The 14045-nt window shown below is 52.1% G+C and overlaps 1 protein-coding gene across 1 annotated transcript in view; it reads right to left on the bottom strand.

Moving 5' to 3' along the window:
* CDH23 (cadherin related 23) overlaps nucleotides 1-12615 on the bottom strand; it is a 185306-nt gene extending 172691 nt beyond the window's left edge. Inside the window, exons 1-2 of the mRNA XM_083865855.1 lie at nucleotides 12431-12615; nucleotides 2664-2738 (exon numbers count right to left, since the gene is read on the bottom strand). Of these exons, the coding sequence (XP_083721981.1) occupies nucleotides 2664-2738; nucleotides 12431-12476 (121 nt within the window). The 5' untranslated portion in view covers nucleotides 12477-12615. The remainder of the gene's footprint in view (nucleotides 1-2663; nucleotides 2739-12430) is intronic.
* Between the last annotated feature and the right edge of the window lie 1430 nt (nucleotides 12616-14045).

Below are 14045 nucleotides of genomic sequence, written 5' to 3'. Positions count from 1 at the left end.
ATCTCCAGAGGCTTGGCAGCACACTTGTCACTGGCTGCCACGCTGGGGCCAGCAGGCTCCACCAGGGGCAAATGAGGCTAAAACACCCCAGCAGCCCTTGGCACACAGGACTCGCTTCTGCAAAGCCTTCCTGTTCCAAAATACTTTTCTTAATATCACCAGCATGCTAAAAATAAGTTGCACTTTCCAAATCCAGCTGCAGCAGGTGTTGGGAGGCTCCCAAACCACCCAGCACACAGGATGTGCCTGCTCAGGGAGGAGGGAGCACCTGAGAGCTGGGCAATGCTGAGGGAGGGTCTGGGGGCAGGACACTGCTTTGGGCTGAAATTCCAGGATAAAGGATGGAGTTTCCTTCTGAGGGATTGCCACAACCACCCAGTTATAGCCTGGGATGCACTATCTGCACTATCCCTATGACCCTCAACATCGGGGGGCCCCCAGCACAAGGAGGACGTAGATCTGCTGGAGAGACTCCAGAGGAGGCCATGAAGATGCTGAGAAGGTTGGAGCCCCTCTGTTCTGGAGCCAGGCTGGGAAAGCTGAGGGTGTTCCCTGGAGAAGAGAAGGCTCCAGGGAGACCTCGGGTGATAAGGTCTCTCCTCATCTCCTGCAGCAGCAGCCAGGCAGGGGCAGGGAGACTCCACTGCCACGCCAGTGATGCCTAAAGTTTTAGCCTTCCTGTTTTTCAGATTCTGTGGTGCTCAGGGGTGCAGTTCTGAGCCTCATATTAAGTGCTGGTGAGGTCTCTTCACAGAGTAGGGAGACAAAACAAATCCTTTTCCTGCTGGACACCAAGGACAACTTTCAGGCCCAAAAGCACAAACAAGGGTGGCTGAAGGGAGGAACAAGGAGGATGGGACCTCACAACCTGAAGCTGTAATTGGACAATTAAATCCCAGTATGCAAATGGACTAAAACTTACAAAAAATGTAAGATCTCATGACTGGTCAGCCATTTTGTGACCATTCTTAGTCCCCCTTGGGTGTGGCCCTGGTCAGGCCCTGCCCTGCCCAAGGTGTATCCTGGAGGCCTTTGAATAAATACCTGCTTTATCCTCACTAGCTCTGCCCAGTCTCTCTTTCAGGTCAGCCTTCCCAAGGCATCAGCAGAGCTGAACCATCCTCTTCCAAACACTCAAAGGCCACTCAGGCTCCACTTGCCCATTATATCCCAGCTCACTGCTTCACCAGGAGCTCTGCAAACCTTCTGGGAAGAGTTGCTCCATCACCTGCAGTGCCCAGAGTGCATGGCAGGGCATCCACGTGCTTATCCCTATCCCAGGCACAGCAGCTGTGCCAGCACTTGCTTATCACAGAGATGGCAACCCAAGCCCTGGGCAGGGTTTAGGAGAGAAGGGCTGGAACACTGCTGAGCTGCAAAGCCTCCAAATCCCTGTTTCCATTCCATGTGCTGCCTGTCCAAGGCTCTACAGTTTGTCACTGCAAGGAAGGAGCAAGTCCCCACCAGCTGGGCAGGCAGACCCCACCAGCCCCCTTCCAATGGGACAGACTGGCAAGTGCAAAGAACCTGCTGGATTGTCTTTTTCCCTTGCCTGTCCCTTTTCAGAGGAGCAGTAACCCAGTGAGGCTCTCCTTGATCCAACACGACACCAGAGGGAGATTGACTGCGCCTGTCACTCACAGCTAATGTCATCCACTGACTGCTTAATCAGGCTGCCAATCTGGGCAAGCCATCTCCAGCCTTCAGAAGGGGAAATAAGGGGGGGAAAAAAAGCCTTTATTCCAAAGGGCACAGTGCTATCAAATGGACACACACTGGCTATTGTTTATCAGCAAGAGCCACACAGGCACCCTCTCCCCACACAGCACCCAGGGGGGTAAGGCCAGTCATGTAACAATCCCAATTTTCATGGGGCTTTGCTGTACATTTACAGCTCCTGTGCACCCCGTGATGTGCCAAATCCTGTCCCAAAAGGCACATTTTCTACACCAAAAAGCCATTGTCCCAGAAGCCCCCGTGCCAGCAAAGACACAGAGTATCAGTGGAAAGAGCTTACTGTGGAGGCTCTTCTGGCCCACAGCCCTGCCTTTTTCCCCCATCTGGAATTAGAAAAGAGGTTTTGCAGCTTGGACAGGAGTTATTTCCCCCCCAGCATCTATTAAAGCACAGTTCAGGTCATCATTTTGCTGCTGAAAGCAGAGGGAGAGCCTCGCCAGCAATATTCTGCTGCTGCACAGCTAACAAGCTTCTGGTTTACATCCCTGCCTGTGATCCCCCCGTCCAGTTTTATTTAGGTTTTATTTATGTAAATTGACTTGTTTCCAGGTCCAGCACCAGCTTTGCTTTCATAAATCCACATCTGGAAGTTGCCAAGAGCTTTCCATCAAGATACACTGGGAGCATCTGCCACTGCTGGGTTCACATCCATCCTCCAAGGCTTTTTCCACCTACTCTCTCCCAAGAAGGGCTACCTAATGCCACAAGTGCAGTCAGTAAGGACTGCAAGAAAAGTGAGAGCATGATATGCAGGTCCCCACGATTTCATGGGATGGAGACAGGAGAGATCTGATGGAGGCAGGAGATTTGCTCACCCCTCACATCACCCCAGCAGTGCAGTTTGCAGATTCACCAGGAGACCACAAACACAGCAATTCCAACCCTTGCACCTTGCAGACAAGCAGGGGGAGAGCAGACAGACTTACCTGGTGAGACCAGCTCCAGGAGCAAGAGGAGAGGCAGGAGGTTGCTGGCAGCAGCCGCGTGACCCTTCATGGTTCCTGTCAAAGGAGAGAGGCAGTGTCAAGTCCAGCCCCTGACAGACACGACCTTGTCTCCCTCAATCAGGCCCAGGGTGCAGCCCTACCCCAGGTCATGCCTTGGCTCCCCGATGCTGCAGGGGAACCCTCAGGATATCACTGTTGTGTTTCAAATGTCCTCTTGGCAATGGAAACCAGGGTTCACCTGGTGAAGGTGCCCTATTTTTTCTTTTCCATTTCCCAAAGCTCCTCTCCTGTGAGGGGACCACGGTGACCTCTGTGGCCAGGAGAGGAGCAGCCCCAGCTGGGATGAGCTGTTCCAGCACTGGAGCAAAGGAGGAGCTGCTGTGACCTGGAAGTGACACAGCCATGAGCTGCCAGCACCCAGATTTGACATGATTTGGCAGAGCTGTGTGAGAAGCTTGACCCAGAATCGCTAATGAGGCACCAAGATTTGGGAGCAGAGTCCCTCTCACACCACCTGGGTGGCCACAGAGCAGGCACTGCAGCACGGGAAGCAGGGAGGCTGCCAAGCGTGCCCTCATCCCTCTCTGCCTCCCAAATTTTCAACAGAGCACAAGGCTCCTCATGCTAAGGAAAGAGAATAAAACAGCACCAGAAGCTGCCAGCACAGCCACATCCTCACTTGCTGTTCAGACCATCAAACCAAAGCTTTTTCCAAATCAACCCCACAAAACCACAGCCAGGAGCCCCTTTGTGAGGAGATTCACACACATGGATTTTAAATCATTCCACCCTGGAGGCAAATGAGAACCACTCGTATTGCACAGAGCATAAAGGCACAAGGAAACCCCCAGAGGTGTCCTCAGGCAGAGCCTGAGGCTGACAGGACCCCCCAGTGACCTGTCTCTGAAACTCCACATTTCCCTGGGTGCTCTGTGAGCTGTGGGGCAGTGGAATGTTCTCCCACCAGCTAAGGGGAGGGGGGACAGCAGCAACCCCAGGGACAGGGAGGGGAGACAACAGCCAGCTGAGCTTCCCTGCACAGCATCCTACCCACAGCAGTGGGCAGAGTTATCCCAGCCCAGCTAAGGGTGGAGGGCTCTGCCTCCCCACTCTTAGAGATTCATGGGAATCCTTATGGATGCTCCTAAAGGAGCTCCAAAGCAATAGCTACTACACCTATTTTACTTTTACTGATGGATGTGTCAGAGATGACAGCTCATAACAACTCTGCCACCGCAGAGAGGGCCTGAAATTCTAATTTCTCCCGCTATTTTGCTACAGAGAGGCTCTGGGATGAAGAGGTCTATGCCTAGACAGGAAAAATGCTGCTGTGGTGTATTTTGTGTATCTTCAGGAATGTCAGTGCAAGCCTGAGAAGACATTCAGCTGTAATCATGCCCATTGCCCCAGAAAACAGTCAGGGCAGGAGAGTTTAAACCTCCACCCCATGACAAGCTCCTGACTTTGGTGTCAGCAGAGCATCCAAAAGCCCAGTTTCTAAACAAAAATGGCCATTTTCCCAGGAGCCAGGCATCCTGACAAGCCCTTTCAATCCTTACATTCGGCCAACAAAAGCAGAATAGATTCTTGTGATTAAGAAAAACCAAACATCTCAATTTAATAGGTTTTGGGGAGGAGGAAATCTGAGGCAGCACCCTTGTTCCAGACCCCTGCACCCAGCATGGGATGCAGAGCCCGAACTCCTGGTGCTGCAGCCAGAGAGCACAAGATGGAAATGAGTTCCTCTGCCTTCTGCAGTGCCAAAATGCCACGGAGGAAAACACTAACTTTCTTCTCAAACAGCACCACTATCAGCCCAAGTGAGCGTGAACATTATTTTCCAGCTGCACAGCCCATGCTTGAAAAGCAACAGGGCAGTGGAGAAGCAATTTACGTGATGCAGAAATAAAGGCAGTTGACAGCATCCTCTTTCGAGTGTCATGATAAATCTAAATATTGGATATTCCAAGTCAGTCACTTCATTATGTAAGTAATTGCCTGAAATGTCATTTTGATTTTTCTCTGTCTTCATTAATATTGCAGCTCTTCACTGGTTCTTTGAGATGGTTCACTCCAATACTGCAAATTTAAGGAATGGGATCGAGAAGTCTCTGGGGAGAACTTAAAAAAAAAAATTGCGACTAAGAGCAGATTAAATTGCACCTTGCGCCTGAAAGAGACTCTTTGCAGAAAGCACTCGGTGCAGTTTCCAGCATGATGATGTCTCTGGGCAAGGCATCCCTGGGAGCTCAGGTGTTGTCTCCTGCTGGCTGCCAAAGCACTGATGTTAAACCAGAGGCTTCCCCATCCCCTGGCAGCTGCTCCCAAGGCAAGTGGGAAGCTGAGGAAACACCACAGTGCAAACAAATCCCAGGCTTGAAAGTTTGGCAATCAGCTCAGGTCGAGCAGAAGTTTTTTCAGCCTGCTTTCTCCAAATGCCTCCTTCTTCCTAAGCCTGGAAAAGGGCCTTTTCCCTGCCTCAACAGCACTGCTGCCATCCTAAACGTGGCAAACCCCACCTGCTGCAGCCCCAGCCACACTCCAGGAGCCTTCTGGCACCTCACACCCCCATGGAACACCCCTCACTGCTCCACCCCAGGCCACGGGCTGATGGAATCTTGCGTGGGGTCAGATGTGATAAACCCCACAAAGGTCTGTCACCTCTGAGGGGCCAGCCCTTGCAGAGAAATGGTTTAAAGTAATCTTTAAAATTTATTTTAAGCTGTTAAAATAGGCATTTTAGGTGTGTTTTGTAAAATAAAGGTTTTAATAAAACCTGAAAATAACAAACTACACAGAAACAAAAGCCAAGCACAGGTGTCAGAGAAGCCTCTGACACCTTGCTAAGTGTGGTGCTTTGGGCAGGAAGTGATTTTTCAGGAAGTTATAGCTTGACAAACTAATTGGAAAACTGGCAAACAGAATTCAGCGAACATGAAACCACCACACTAAGACACCTTAAAAAGTGACCGAGTAGTTCTGTGCAGTCTTTTTTGTACTTGATGGTCTAGGTGGGCCTTTTGGCACCTTGCCTGATGAAATTGGCAGCAGGCTTTGAGGACCATCTCCAAAGGCCAGTCAGTGCCCTCCCTTGTGCTGGCTCTGGGTTAATTACAATGTGGAAAATTCTAGTTCAACTTCCTTACACGCTCAAAGATAAATCAGAACTTTTTTTCCTTAAACAGCATCACCTTGCTTGGGTGTGGGGGTGCATTACTACAACGGGGTGCTCTTGGGGAGCTCCAGCCATTGCCAGGCTCTGCCCCTGGGCTGGTTCACGTTTAGCACACTGCTGGGGTGTTTGCTCTGCATGCACAGAATGTTCCATTGCCTTGCCAGAGCTGCTGCTCCACAGCCCGGCTGGCAGAGCTGCTCTTTTACACATCCTTTACAGAGGTGCTAGCATCCTCACACACCCCCAGAACCCCTGTCCCTCCCAACCTTGTCTTCCCTTCCCCAAACAGCACCTCAGAATTTACAGTCCCAAGCTCCTTATGCTGCTCCAGGGGCACGGGGAAGAAATGAAAGAGTAAATCAAAGCACCTTCCGAACGGCTGCCACAGGAGAGAACTGGGTGTGCCTTCCCAAAAAGCCCCTTTTCCTGCACTGAAACACCCGTGGTGCCCCCCAAAGAGGGACAGTCCTGTCCCACCACAGGATCTGATGTGGGAGGTGAGGTGGAAGGACCTGAGGTGTCACTGGGATGCCCCTGCACCCATCCAGCTGCTGGAGGACCCCTCTCCCCCAGGCTTCCCCCATCCCTTGGAAAAGCAGCCAGGAGATGGCCCAGCAAGGACCACCACCAAACACCACTAAAAAAACCCACCCCAGGGATCCCCTTCCAAGCACATTGCTTAACACCACCCCTGGCACCACAACAACCAGCCTCTCCTGCTTTCCCAGCTTCCCCAGCCCTCCGCTCCTTAAAAAAAGCACTGCTAGAAATGCACCTTTCTCCTCATTATTGCCTCTTGGCCAGGGCTTTACAATAAGGTAGGATTCAAAAGGAAAAAATTACAAGTTAATTCTGATTTTTAGGTTTTTTTCATTCCCACCCCCATATTGGCATGAGCCATACTCAAATCATAATTCCCAAAAATAACGAATTGTAGAACAGGGTAATCAGAAGTAAATTGATATTGATAAATAAGCTTTTCTCCCGTGCGGTAGGTGGTTTATTTTAATCTAATGAGTTTTATATTTTCTGAGCTTTCAGATTCTATGATGAAGAGCCGTCCACGCTAGAATTACAAAGCACTTTGAAATATTGTAATTTTATGGCTCATTTTGTCAGGACTCTTGAAAATGAGATTTGTTCCCAGTGAAAAAATTTGGCCCCCCCCCTTTTTTTTTCTTTTTTTTTTTCTTTTCCATTCTGTTCCCTGCAGCGAAAGGAAATAAAATTTCCCTGTTAAATAAATACAGGCCAGGATATTGGTATGCACATGGGAGCGGGAATGTGAATGCCCACAGGGAATAAGGGGCACAGCTGCTGGCACCTGTCACCACCCACCTGAGATGGTGTTTGCAGGGGAAAAGAGCATAGAAAATCCTCCCTCTTCTTCCTTCACCCCAAAATCAAAGCTGAGGTTGGAGATAGAAATGTTTTCTCTCCACAAAGCTCTGCACTTCCCAGCTGGGCTACTCAAACATTTCTTCTTCCAGGGAAAAACCTGGAGCTGTTCCTTACTGACAACTACTAACACCCAAAAGTTTCCCTCCCTTCCCAGCAGTTTACTTCCATTTTAAAACAAGCACAGGAGTGGAAGTATTTTGGTTGGTGATTCCAGACATTTGCTTTCCCACAAGAAACAAACATTAGCTGCAAAATGGCATTGAGACTTCATTTAACCAAAAATCCAGGCCCAGAAGGAAATGTCATCTTTAAACTTGCCAGTCCTTGCAGGAAGGCTGTGCCTGGGTTGGAAATTGGTTCTCCAAGATAATCCCAATATAAAATAATCCCAATAACTGCCCAGCTCTGCAGAGGCGATACTCAAACCTTTCCCCACAACTGTGGCGTCTCCAAGGAAAAGCCAAATAATGCACCCAACTCATCTTCTGCATCCATGGGACACTAAAATAACACCCTGAGAGCTTTGGGAAGAGAGTCCCTATTCCCTGCTGGATCAGTCACTGCCACCCACCTCTCTCTGGTGAGGGCAGCTCCATTTTTGGGGAGAGGGAAGTAGGAATTCCCAATTTCTTCCCTTTCAAGTGGGGCAGCACTGGCTTTACAGAGCCTCCAGCACTGGTTGCTAGTCACCATCGGCATCATAGCAACCATTTTCCATCACAAAACCTCTCCTCAGCTGGAACAGCAGCTCCTGAGCTGGGAAGAAAGCTGGGATGGGCCATGGAGACCGAGCCAGCAGGGCTGCACCAACACATGGAAGCAACACAGCAAAGCTGTGGAGCAGATGATGCTAACATGGGATGAAAAGGTGAAAAAGCAGCCAACAGCAACAGAGCTTGGCTTAAAGGAGAAAAAGAGAGAGGAGGACAAAAAAGGAGGAGGGGGAAGAAGGGTGGGAATTCTTGCTTTGGGAGGAAGTGGAAAGCTGAATGCAGTGAAGTGACACACACAGTCTGGTCTCACAAGACAGGAGTCTCTCTCCAGGCTCTTAGAAAATCTACAGGAATGGACAAAGTGGCAGATGTAAGGATGCTGAAAGCCTGACTCCAAGCCTGCTCAGCAATGGGATGCCAGACACTTCCTTCCTTGTGCCCAGCCTGGAAAGGAGGTGGCCTCCCTCTGACCCAGGGCAGGCAGCAGCCTGGCTGGACTTCCAAGCACTGCCATCAAAACAATGCAGGAAAAGTGTCCAACATCCTCGTGCTCCCACACAGGATCCCTAAGAGTGTCTGGACCCTGTACTGCTGGACCCAGCCTTTTGCCTATGGATCCTGGGGGCTCCAGCCCACTCCAGATCTTGCACAAGACCTGCTTGGCTCAGAGGGGTTTGAAGGGAAAGAAGAGGACAATATGTGTGTGAAGTGGGATTAAAGGGGGAAAAAAGCATATGCTGGAAGGGACTGCCTCAGCACTTCCCTCTATGCCACATCCAGCTGCAGCTTCCAAGGCAAGGATCCCCTTCTTGCAGCAGGGTACAGGCTTTGCCCCAGAATGTCCCCCCTACAGCAGCAATAAAGGATTCAGCATCAGCCTCAAGTCACCAGCCTCAGAACCACCAGCTCTTCCCAATCAGTCACCGAGCTGCATTTTAAAGCCCTGCCAAAGGAAATGGGCGAGTTTAATTTAACTCCATCTCTCTTGGTAAACACTCAGCAGACACAGTTCCAAGCCCAGGACCCTGGGTGTGTGTGCACCTGGGATTTTATCCCACCTCCCTGCCTCCAGCTGCCCCTGAGCTCCAGGCTGGGAGTTTGCAGCACTAAAAAGAAGCAGCAAGGCTATTTTGTTCAGGCCAATGGTAACTGGAATGGTAGATCTTAAAACCAGAGGGAAAAAGGGATATTTCCGAAGAAGGGTAAAAAAAAATACAATGACCATAGGAAAACCCACAAAAAACCTTCCCACTGATGAACCAGGGCTGCAAAGGCTCTCAAGCCATTTCTTGCCTCATCCAAATAAAGAGGAAGTGTCCTTGCTGCTTTCACACAAAGCTCACTTCCAGCAAGAGGCACTTTGCTGCTCCAGATCTCTCCAAGGCCCGCTGGCTGCTCCAGCTAATAAAAGGGAAGCTCTGCCTGGCAGAGCAGCACCGTGGGCACGCTGGGGATAATCACTCGCTGGCTGGAAGTGTAGGAGCAAAGGGAAGCAGTACAGACAGCACAGGGAAAGGGAGATGGGGATACACAGGAGGAACCCCCTCGAAATCTCTCAGTCCCAAAGAGCAGCCCCAGAGAGAGGGGATTGGATGGAAAGACAAAGGCACGCAGCAGGGATGAAGTTATTTGGATTAATGACAGTAGTTCATCACCAGTGACAGGCTGGTTCATGCGAGCTCTCCTGAGACCCCAGATGTGGCTGAGGGCCCTTGAAGCTGTCCAGTCCCTCTCCTACATGCCCCTTCCAAAGGTGCAGCATGCTCGGGCACATAGCTCAATTTCCATTGGGAATTTGTGCCCAGTGACTCTCCTCAGCACACAGCGAGCAGGACCTCTCCCTTCCCGGGAGGGCAGTTGTTTTATCAAACACATAGATCAGGGTGAAGCAATCCAGGCTCTGAAGGGACAGCACAGCCTTCCCACACCTACAGCAGTTTCCATCTCAAGCCAGGTCCTTGGCCCCAGGACAGGGATTGAAATGGATGCTGCCAAAGTGACGTCATGTGCCAGGATTGCCCCTCTGGTCTGAAGGGACTTTAAAGACCACACAACCGTGGGCAGGGACACCTTCCCCTATCTCAGGGTGCTCCAGTCTCATCCAGCCTTGGACACTGCTAGGGATCGGGGCAGCCACAGCTTCTCTGGGCACCCTGCGCCAAGGTCTGCCCACCCTCGCAGTAAGGAATTCCTAATATCCCATCTAATCTTCACCTTCACAGACTGAAAGTCACCAGGACCCATGAACAAGTATCTCCTGCCCACATTGAAACTCCAAACTGAGCACAGCCCATGGATAAATGCTACTCCAGCCCCTGGTCTTTACCAAACCCCTGGCAAGATCCAGGACATCTGCAGGATTTGTATCTTAACCATTGGAAATCCCGGTTTCTCCCCATTTCAGGTGCAGAATCTACACACTGGAACAGAGTCAGAGAACAACATCAGCACAAAGGCAGGAATTTTCACCTCTGTAGGTCCTGGTCCACAATAGCCCCAAAATAACCCTATTTGTCCTGCAACATTTTGAGAAGTCTTACTGGAGGAAGCAGGATACTGTAGTGGGAAAAACCACAGAAGTTTTAGGTTGCACATGGAACTGTTCATGCTCCCAAAGCAAAGCTCCAGCTCAATTAGCCTGGCTGCAAGCAGCTGGGATATTTTACACCCTAACAAGAGCCCACAGGCCAGCTCCCTCATCAAGCCAATCCCATAGCCTAAAGCTTCTTAAATTCAAAAATAATCTGTGCTCCAGACCATCTGCTCAGAATATCTAAGAAACTTCACAAACTGAATCCTTTTTTAAGAGGTCCTTTCACCCCTCAGCTGCCCAGGGCTGTGCTCAGAAGAGGATTGCAGGGCCCTTTTTCCTTGCACCAGGGCAGCAGAGCTGCCATGCCCTGGGCATCACTCTGGAGATTATTGCAGCTGGGCAGCAGGAATGGTTCTGGTGCTGCCTCCCTGCTGCATCCAGGTGATGCTCCTGAGAAAAGGGACAGGGGCTGGGGGCCCTCCCCAGACTCAGCCACAGCAGCCAGCCAAACACCAGGGCTCCCACCTCTTCCAAACATTGTAGCTCTCACTTATCACAAAAAAAAAAAAAAAAAAAAAAAAAAAAAAAAAAAAAAAAAGGGACAACATCAATTTTTACAGCAGTTTCCCACAAAGATAACATGGGAATACACTCGGTCTTGTGGGGATACAACTTGGTCTTTAACATCGTATTTTTCATGACACGGCACGATTCCTTGGGAAACAAGCAAGCTTTGTGCCGGGGATGGAGGGAGCAGTGAAGGGAAACGGAACTGCACAGCGATTTCTCCTCTCCTCCTTCCCCAGGACAGGGGGGAAGAAGAGACAAAGGTAAAACTCACTCTACCGAAACAACCACTTGGATTTTCACGAATGCGAGCATCCCGTGGGAATACTTTATCCCTGGCTCCCACCACCTCCCCCACCCCCCAAAAATATAAATTAAATATCTCAATGCACTAGCTCCGTCCCATGTGCACGAAGCATCCCGGGCTCCCGCAGGATGCACCGGAAGATCCCGGGAAGGAGCCGGGCTTGTTGCGCGCAGCCCAGCACAGCCAGAGCTCCGCCAGCCCAAGGAACCTGATGCCAGACGCGGCTTCTCCCCACCACAGGGAAAAACCCCAAACCAACAACAAAGAAAACACACATGGGCATAGGAAATGTCCCGTTCCAGCATCCCTCTCCTGCTGGAGAAACGCTGGGGGGTAGGAGAGGCGGCTTGGGGAAACGATAGCGGCCAGCAGGGTGGTCAGAAAATGGGTTTAAAGAAAAGAGGGACTGCAGGTTTTGAGGAAGAGGAAGGAAAGCAAGAGCAAGTAAAGAATAAGGGGGGGAAATAACCTAAAATAAAGAGTTTTCGCCAAACGCTCAGGGCAAGTTTGGCAGGTTAAAACGCTGCCCTCCCGTGTTAAAAATGTTTGGAGGGGATTTAAAAATCCCACCGCTTCCACTGCGGCTCAGCCCCCACGCGCGGCTGCGGCGCGGCATTCCCACGTCTGGGACGAAGTTCAGCCCTGGCTTATCCCGGAAACTTTGCAGCTCCTCGGCAGCCCGAACTCCAAATTAGAGCCGGGCAGGGGGGCAGGAGGGGGCACCGTGCCCGCTCCCCCGGGGGCAGGACAGCGGGTACCACCGCACCTTTCTGGCGTTATTTTTGGGAAAAGGGGAGAAAGGTTGCCCTCCCCCTCTCGTGCCGCGGAAACCACCGAGCCGAGCGAGACCCCCTGCCCAAAATAATGACAATAATAGCAGGGCTCGGCGCCCAGAAAAACACCTCGGCTCGCTGAAAGCAACCCAAGGTTTGGGAAGGGGGGACCCCGCGCGAAGGGAAAGGGAGGGGGCGATGCCCGCGCATCCCCCCGGCCCCGCATCCCGCTCCTCCCGAAGGGACAAAGCCGCGAGGAGAAGCGGCGGGGCATTACCTGCGGTGGCTGTCTCGGAGCCTGGTGTCAGCGGCGACCCCCCCATGCTCCCCCCGCCGCCCTGCGAGCCGCGGGAGGAGGAGGAAGGGGAGGGAAGGGGAAGGAGCGCGGGAGGCACTGACGCGGGCGGCGCAGCGCCCCTCGCCCAGGTACCCGGGATTTCAGCGCCGGCTCCACCTCCCCCCCGTCCTCACCCCTCCCTGGGGACTCCCAGCCACCCAAAGTCCCCGGCTCGCTCCCCAAATCCCGGGCTCTCCCCTCCCCAGGCAGCAGCCGCCTGCCTCAAACCCAACTTCAGCCCGAGCTGGGTACCGAAAGTTTAACTGCACCTCGGGGGTTTAATTCTCTTTTTTCTCTTTTGTTAATATTGTTATTCCTCCGACCCGTGCGCGGGAGCAGCTGGCGGGGCCCGGAGCACGTAAATAAATCATAGATGAGCGGGAAAGCGATCCGGGCACGGATATTCCTGCCCAGCTGCTCTGCCCGGAGCTGTACCTGCCGTGCTGCCCTGACACAATTCCCACCAACCCCTCCGTGTCCTCTCGCCACTCCCGAGCCTGGCAGGACATCCCTGCCTCCAGTCCAAGACCTCCCCACGAGCAGCTTTTGGGGAAAGGGACAAATGCCCCCGATTCACCCCATTTCGTGCCGCCTTGGAAGCGACAAAGCCATTAAAAAGCACCTGTGGTGACACCAATCCTCACAGCCAGGGGGTGACTCCACGTTCCTGGATCCCGGGACGGGGCAGGGCTTTGGGTCTTGCCCTGCTGCTCCCACCACCACGTGGGGCCGGAGCTTTGCTGCGCACCCGAGCCCATCACGACCAACTTTGCTTAAAATGCGAAAAAAGTGCAGCTTGTGCTGTTAAAGCCCATCCTGGAGCCTTGCCAGGGAATCACAGAATCCCAGAATGGTTTGGGTGGGAAGGGACATTAAAAATCATCTCGTTCCATCCCCCTGCCATGGCCAGGGACACTTTCCACTGGGCCAGGGTGCTCCAAGCCCTGTCCGGCCAGCCTCCAGCACTTCCAGGGATGTAATGACCCTTCCCTGCCACTCACCTCCACAGCCCTTGTCCTGGAGCACCAGTAGGCAAATACCCCTGCAGCAGCAGAAGCGGGTAATTAAGCCTTTGCCTCTCTTGAGCAGCTTCTTCTAATTATGCCATTAGCACGGCCCTGGGACTGATTGGTTGGAATAGGGCACAAGTCTGCTCCTTCTCCTCCCTGGGGATGGGGGACTCCCCTACCAAACCTGCCCCAGCTACAGGCACTTTGCACCCCAGAGCCAGCTCTGGCAGGACTGCAGCTGCTTTGGGGCTAAAACCCAAAGTCCCTGGCACTCAGGTGAGTGCACTGAGCTCTCTGCAGCTAATGGAGGTGCTGGCAGATAATTTCCTCACATCACACCTGGGCTGTGTTAGGTTCCTTTAGGAATTGGCCTGGGTAGCTGGAACCCACCTTGGGGGTCACCAGGAGTGCAAAGGGTGCAGCTGTTACCTGCCTGGGGCTCTGAGCACCCTGCTGAGCTGAGCCACCTGCTCTGGGGGCTTTCTCTCTCCTGGGGTCTTCATCCCTTCCTTGCCCTCTTCATCATCACACAGCAGCGTGTACAC

The sequence above is a fragment of the Zosterops lateralis genome (genome assembly GCF_965231275.1).
Source record: "Zosterops lateralis genome assembly, chromosome: 8".
In the NCBI taxonomy this organism is placed as follows: Eukaryota; Metazoa; Chordata; class Aves; order Passeriformes; family Zosteropidae; genus Zosterops; species Zosterops lateralis.
This window is presented reverse-complemented; position numbering and strand designations above follow the sequence as displayed.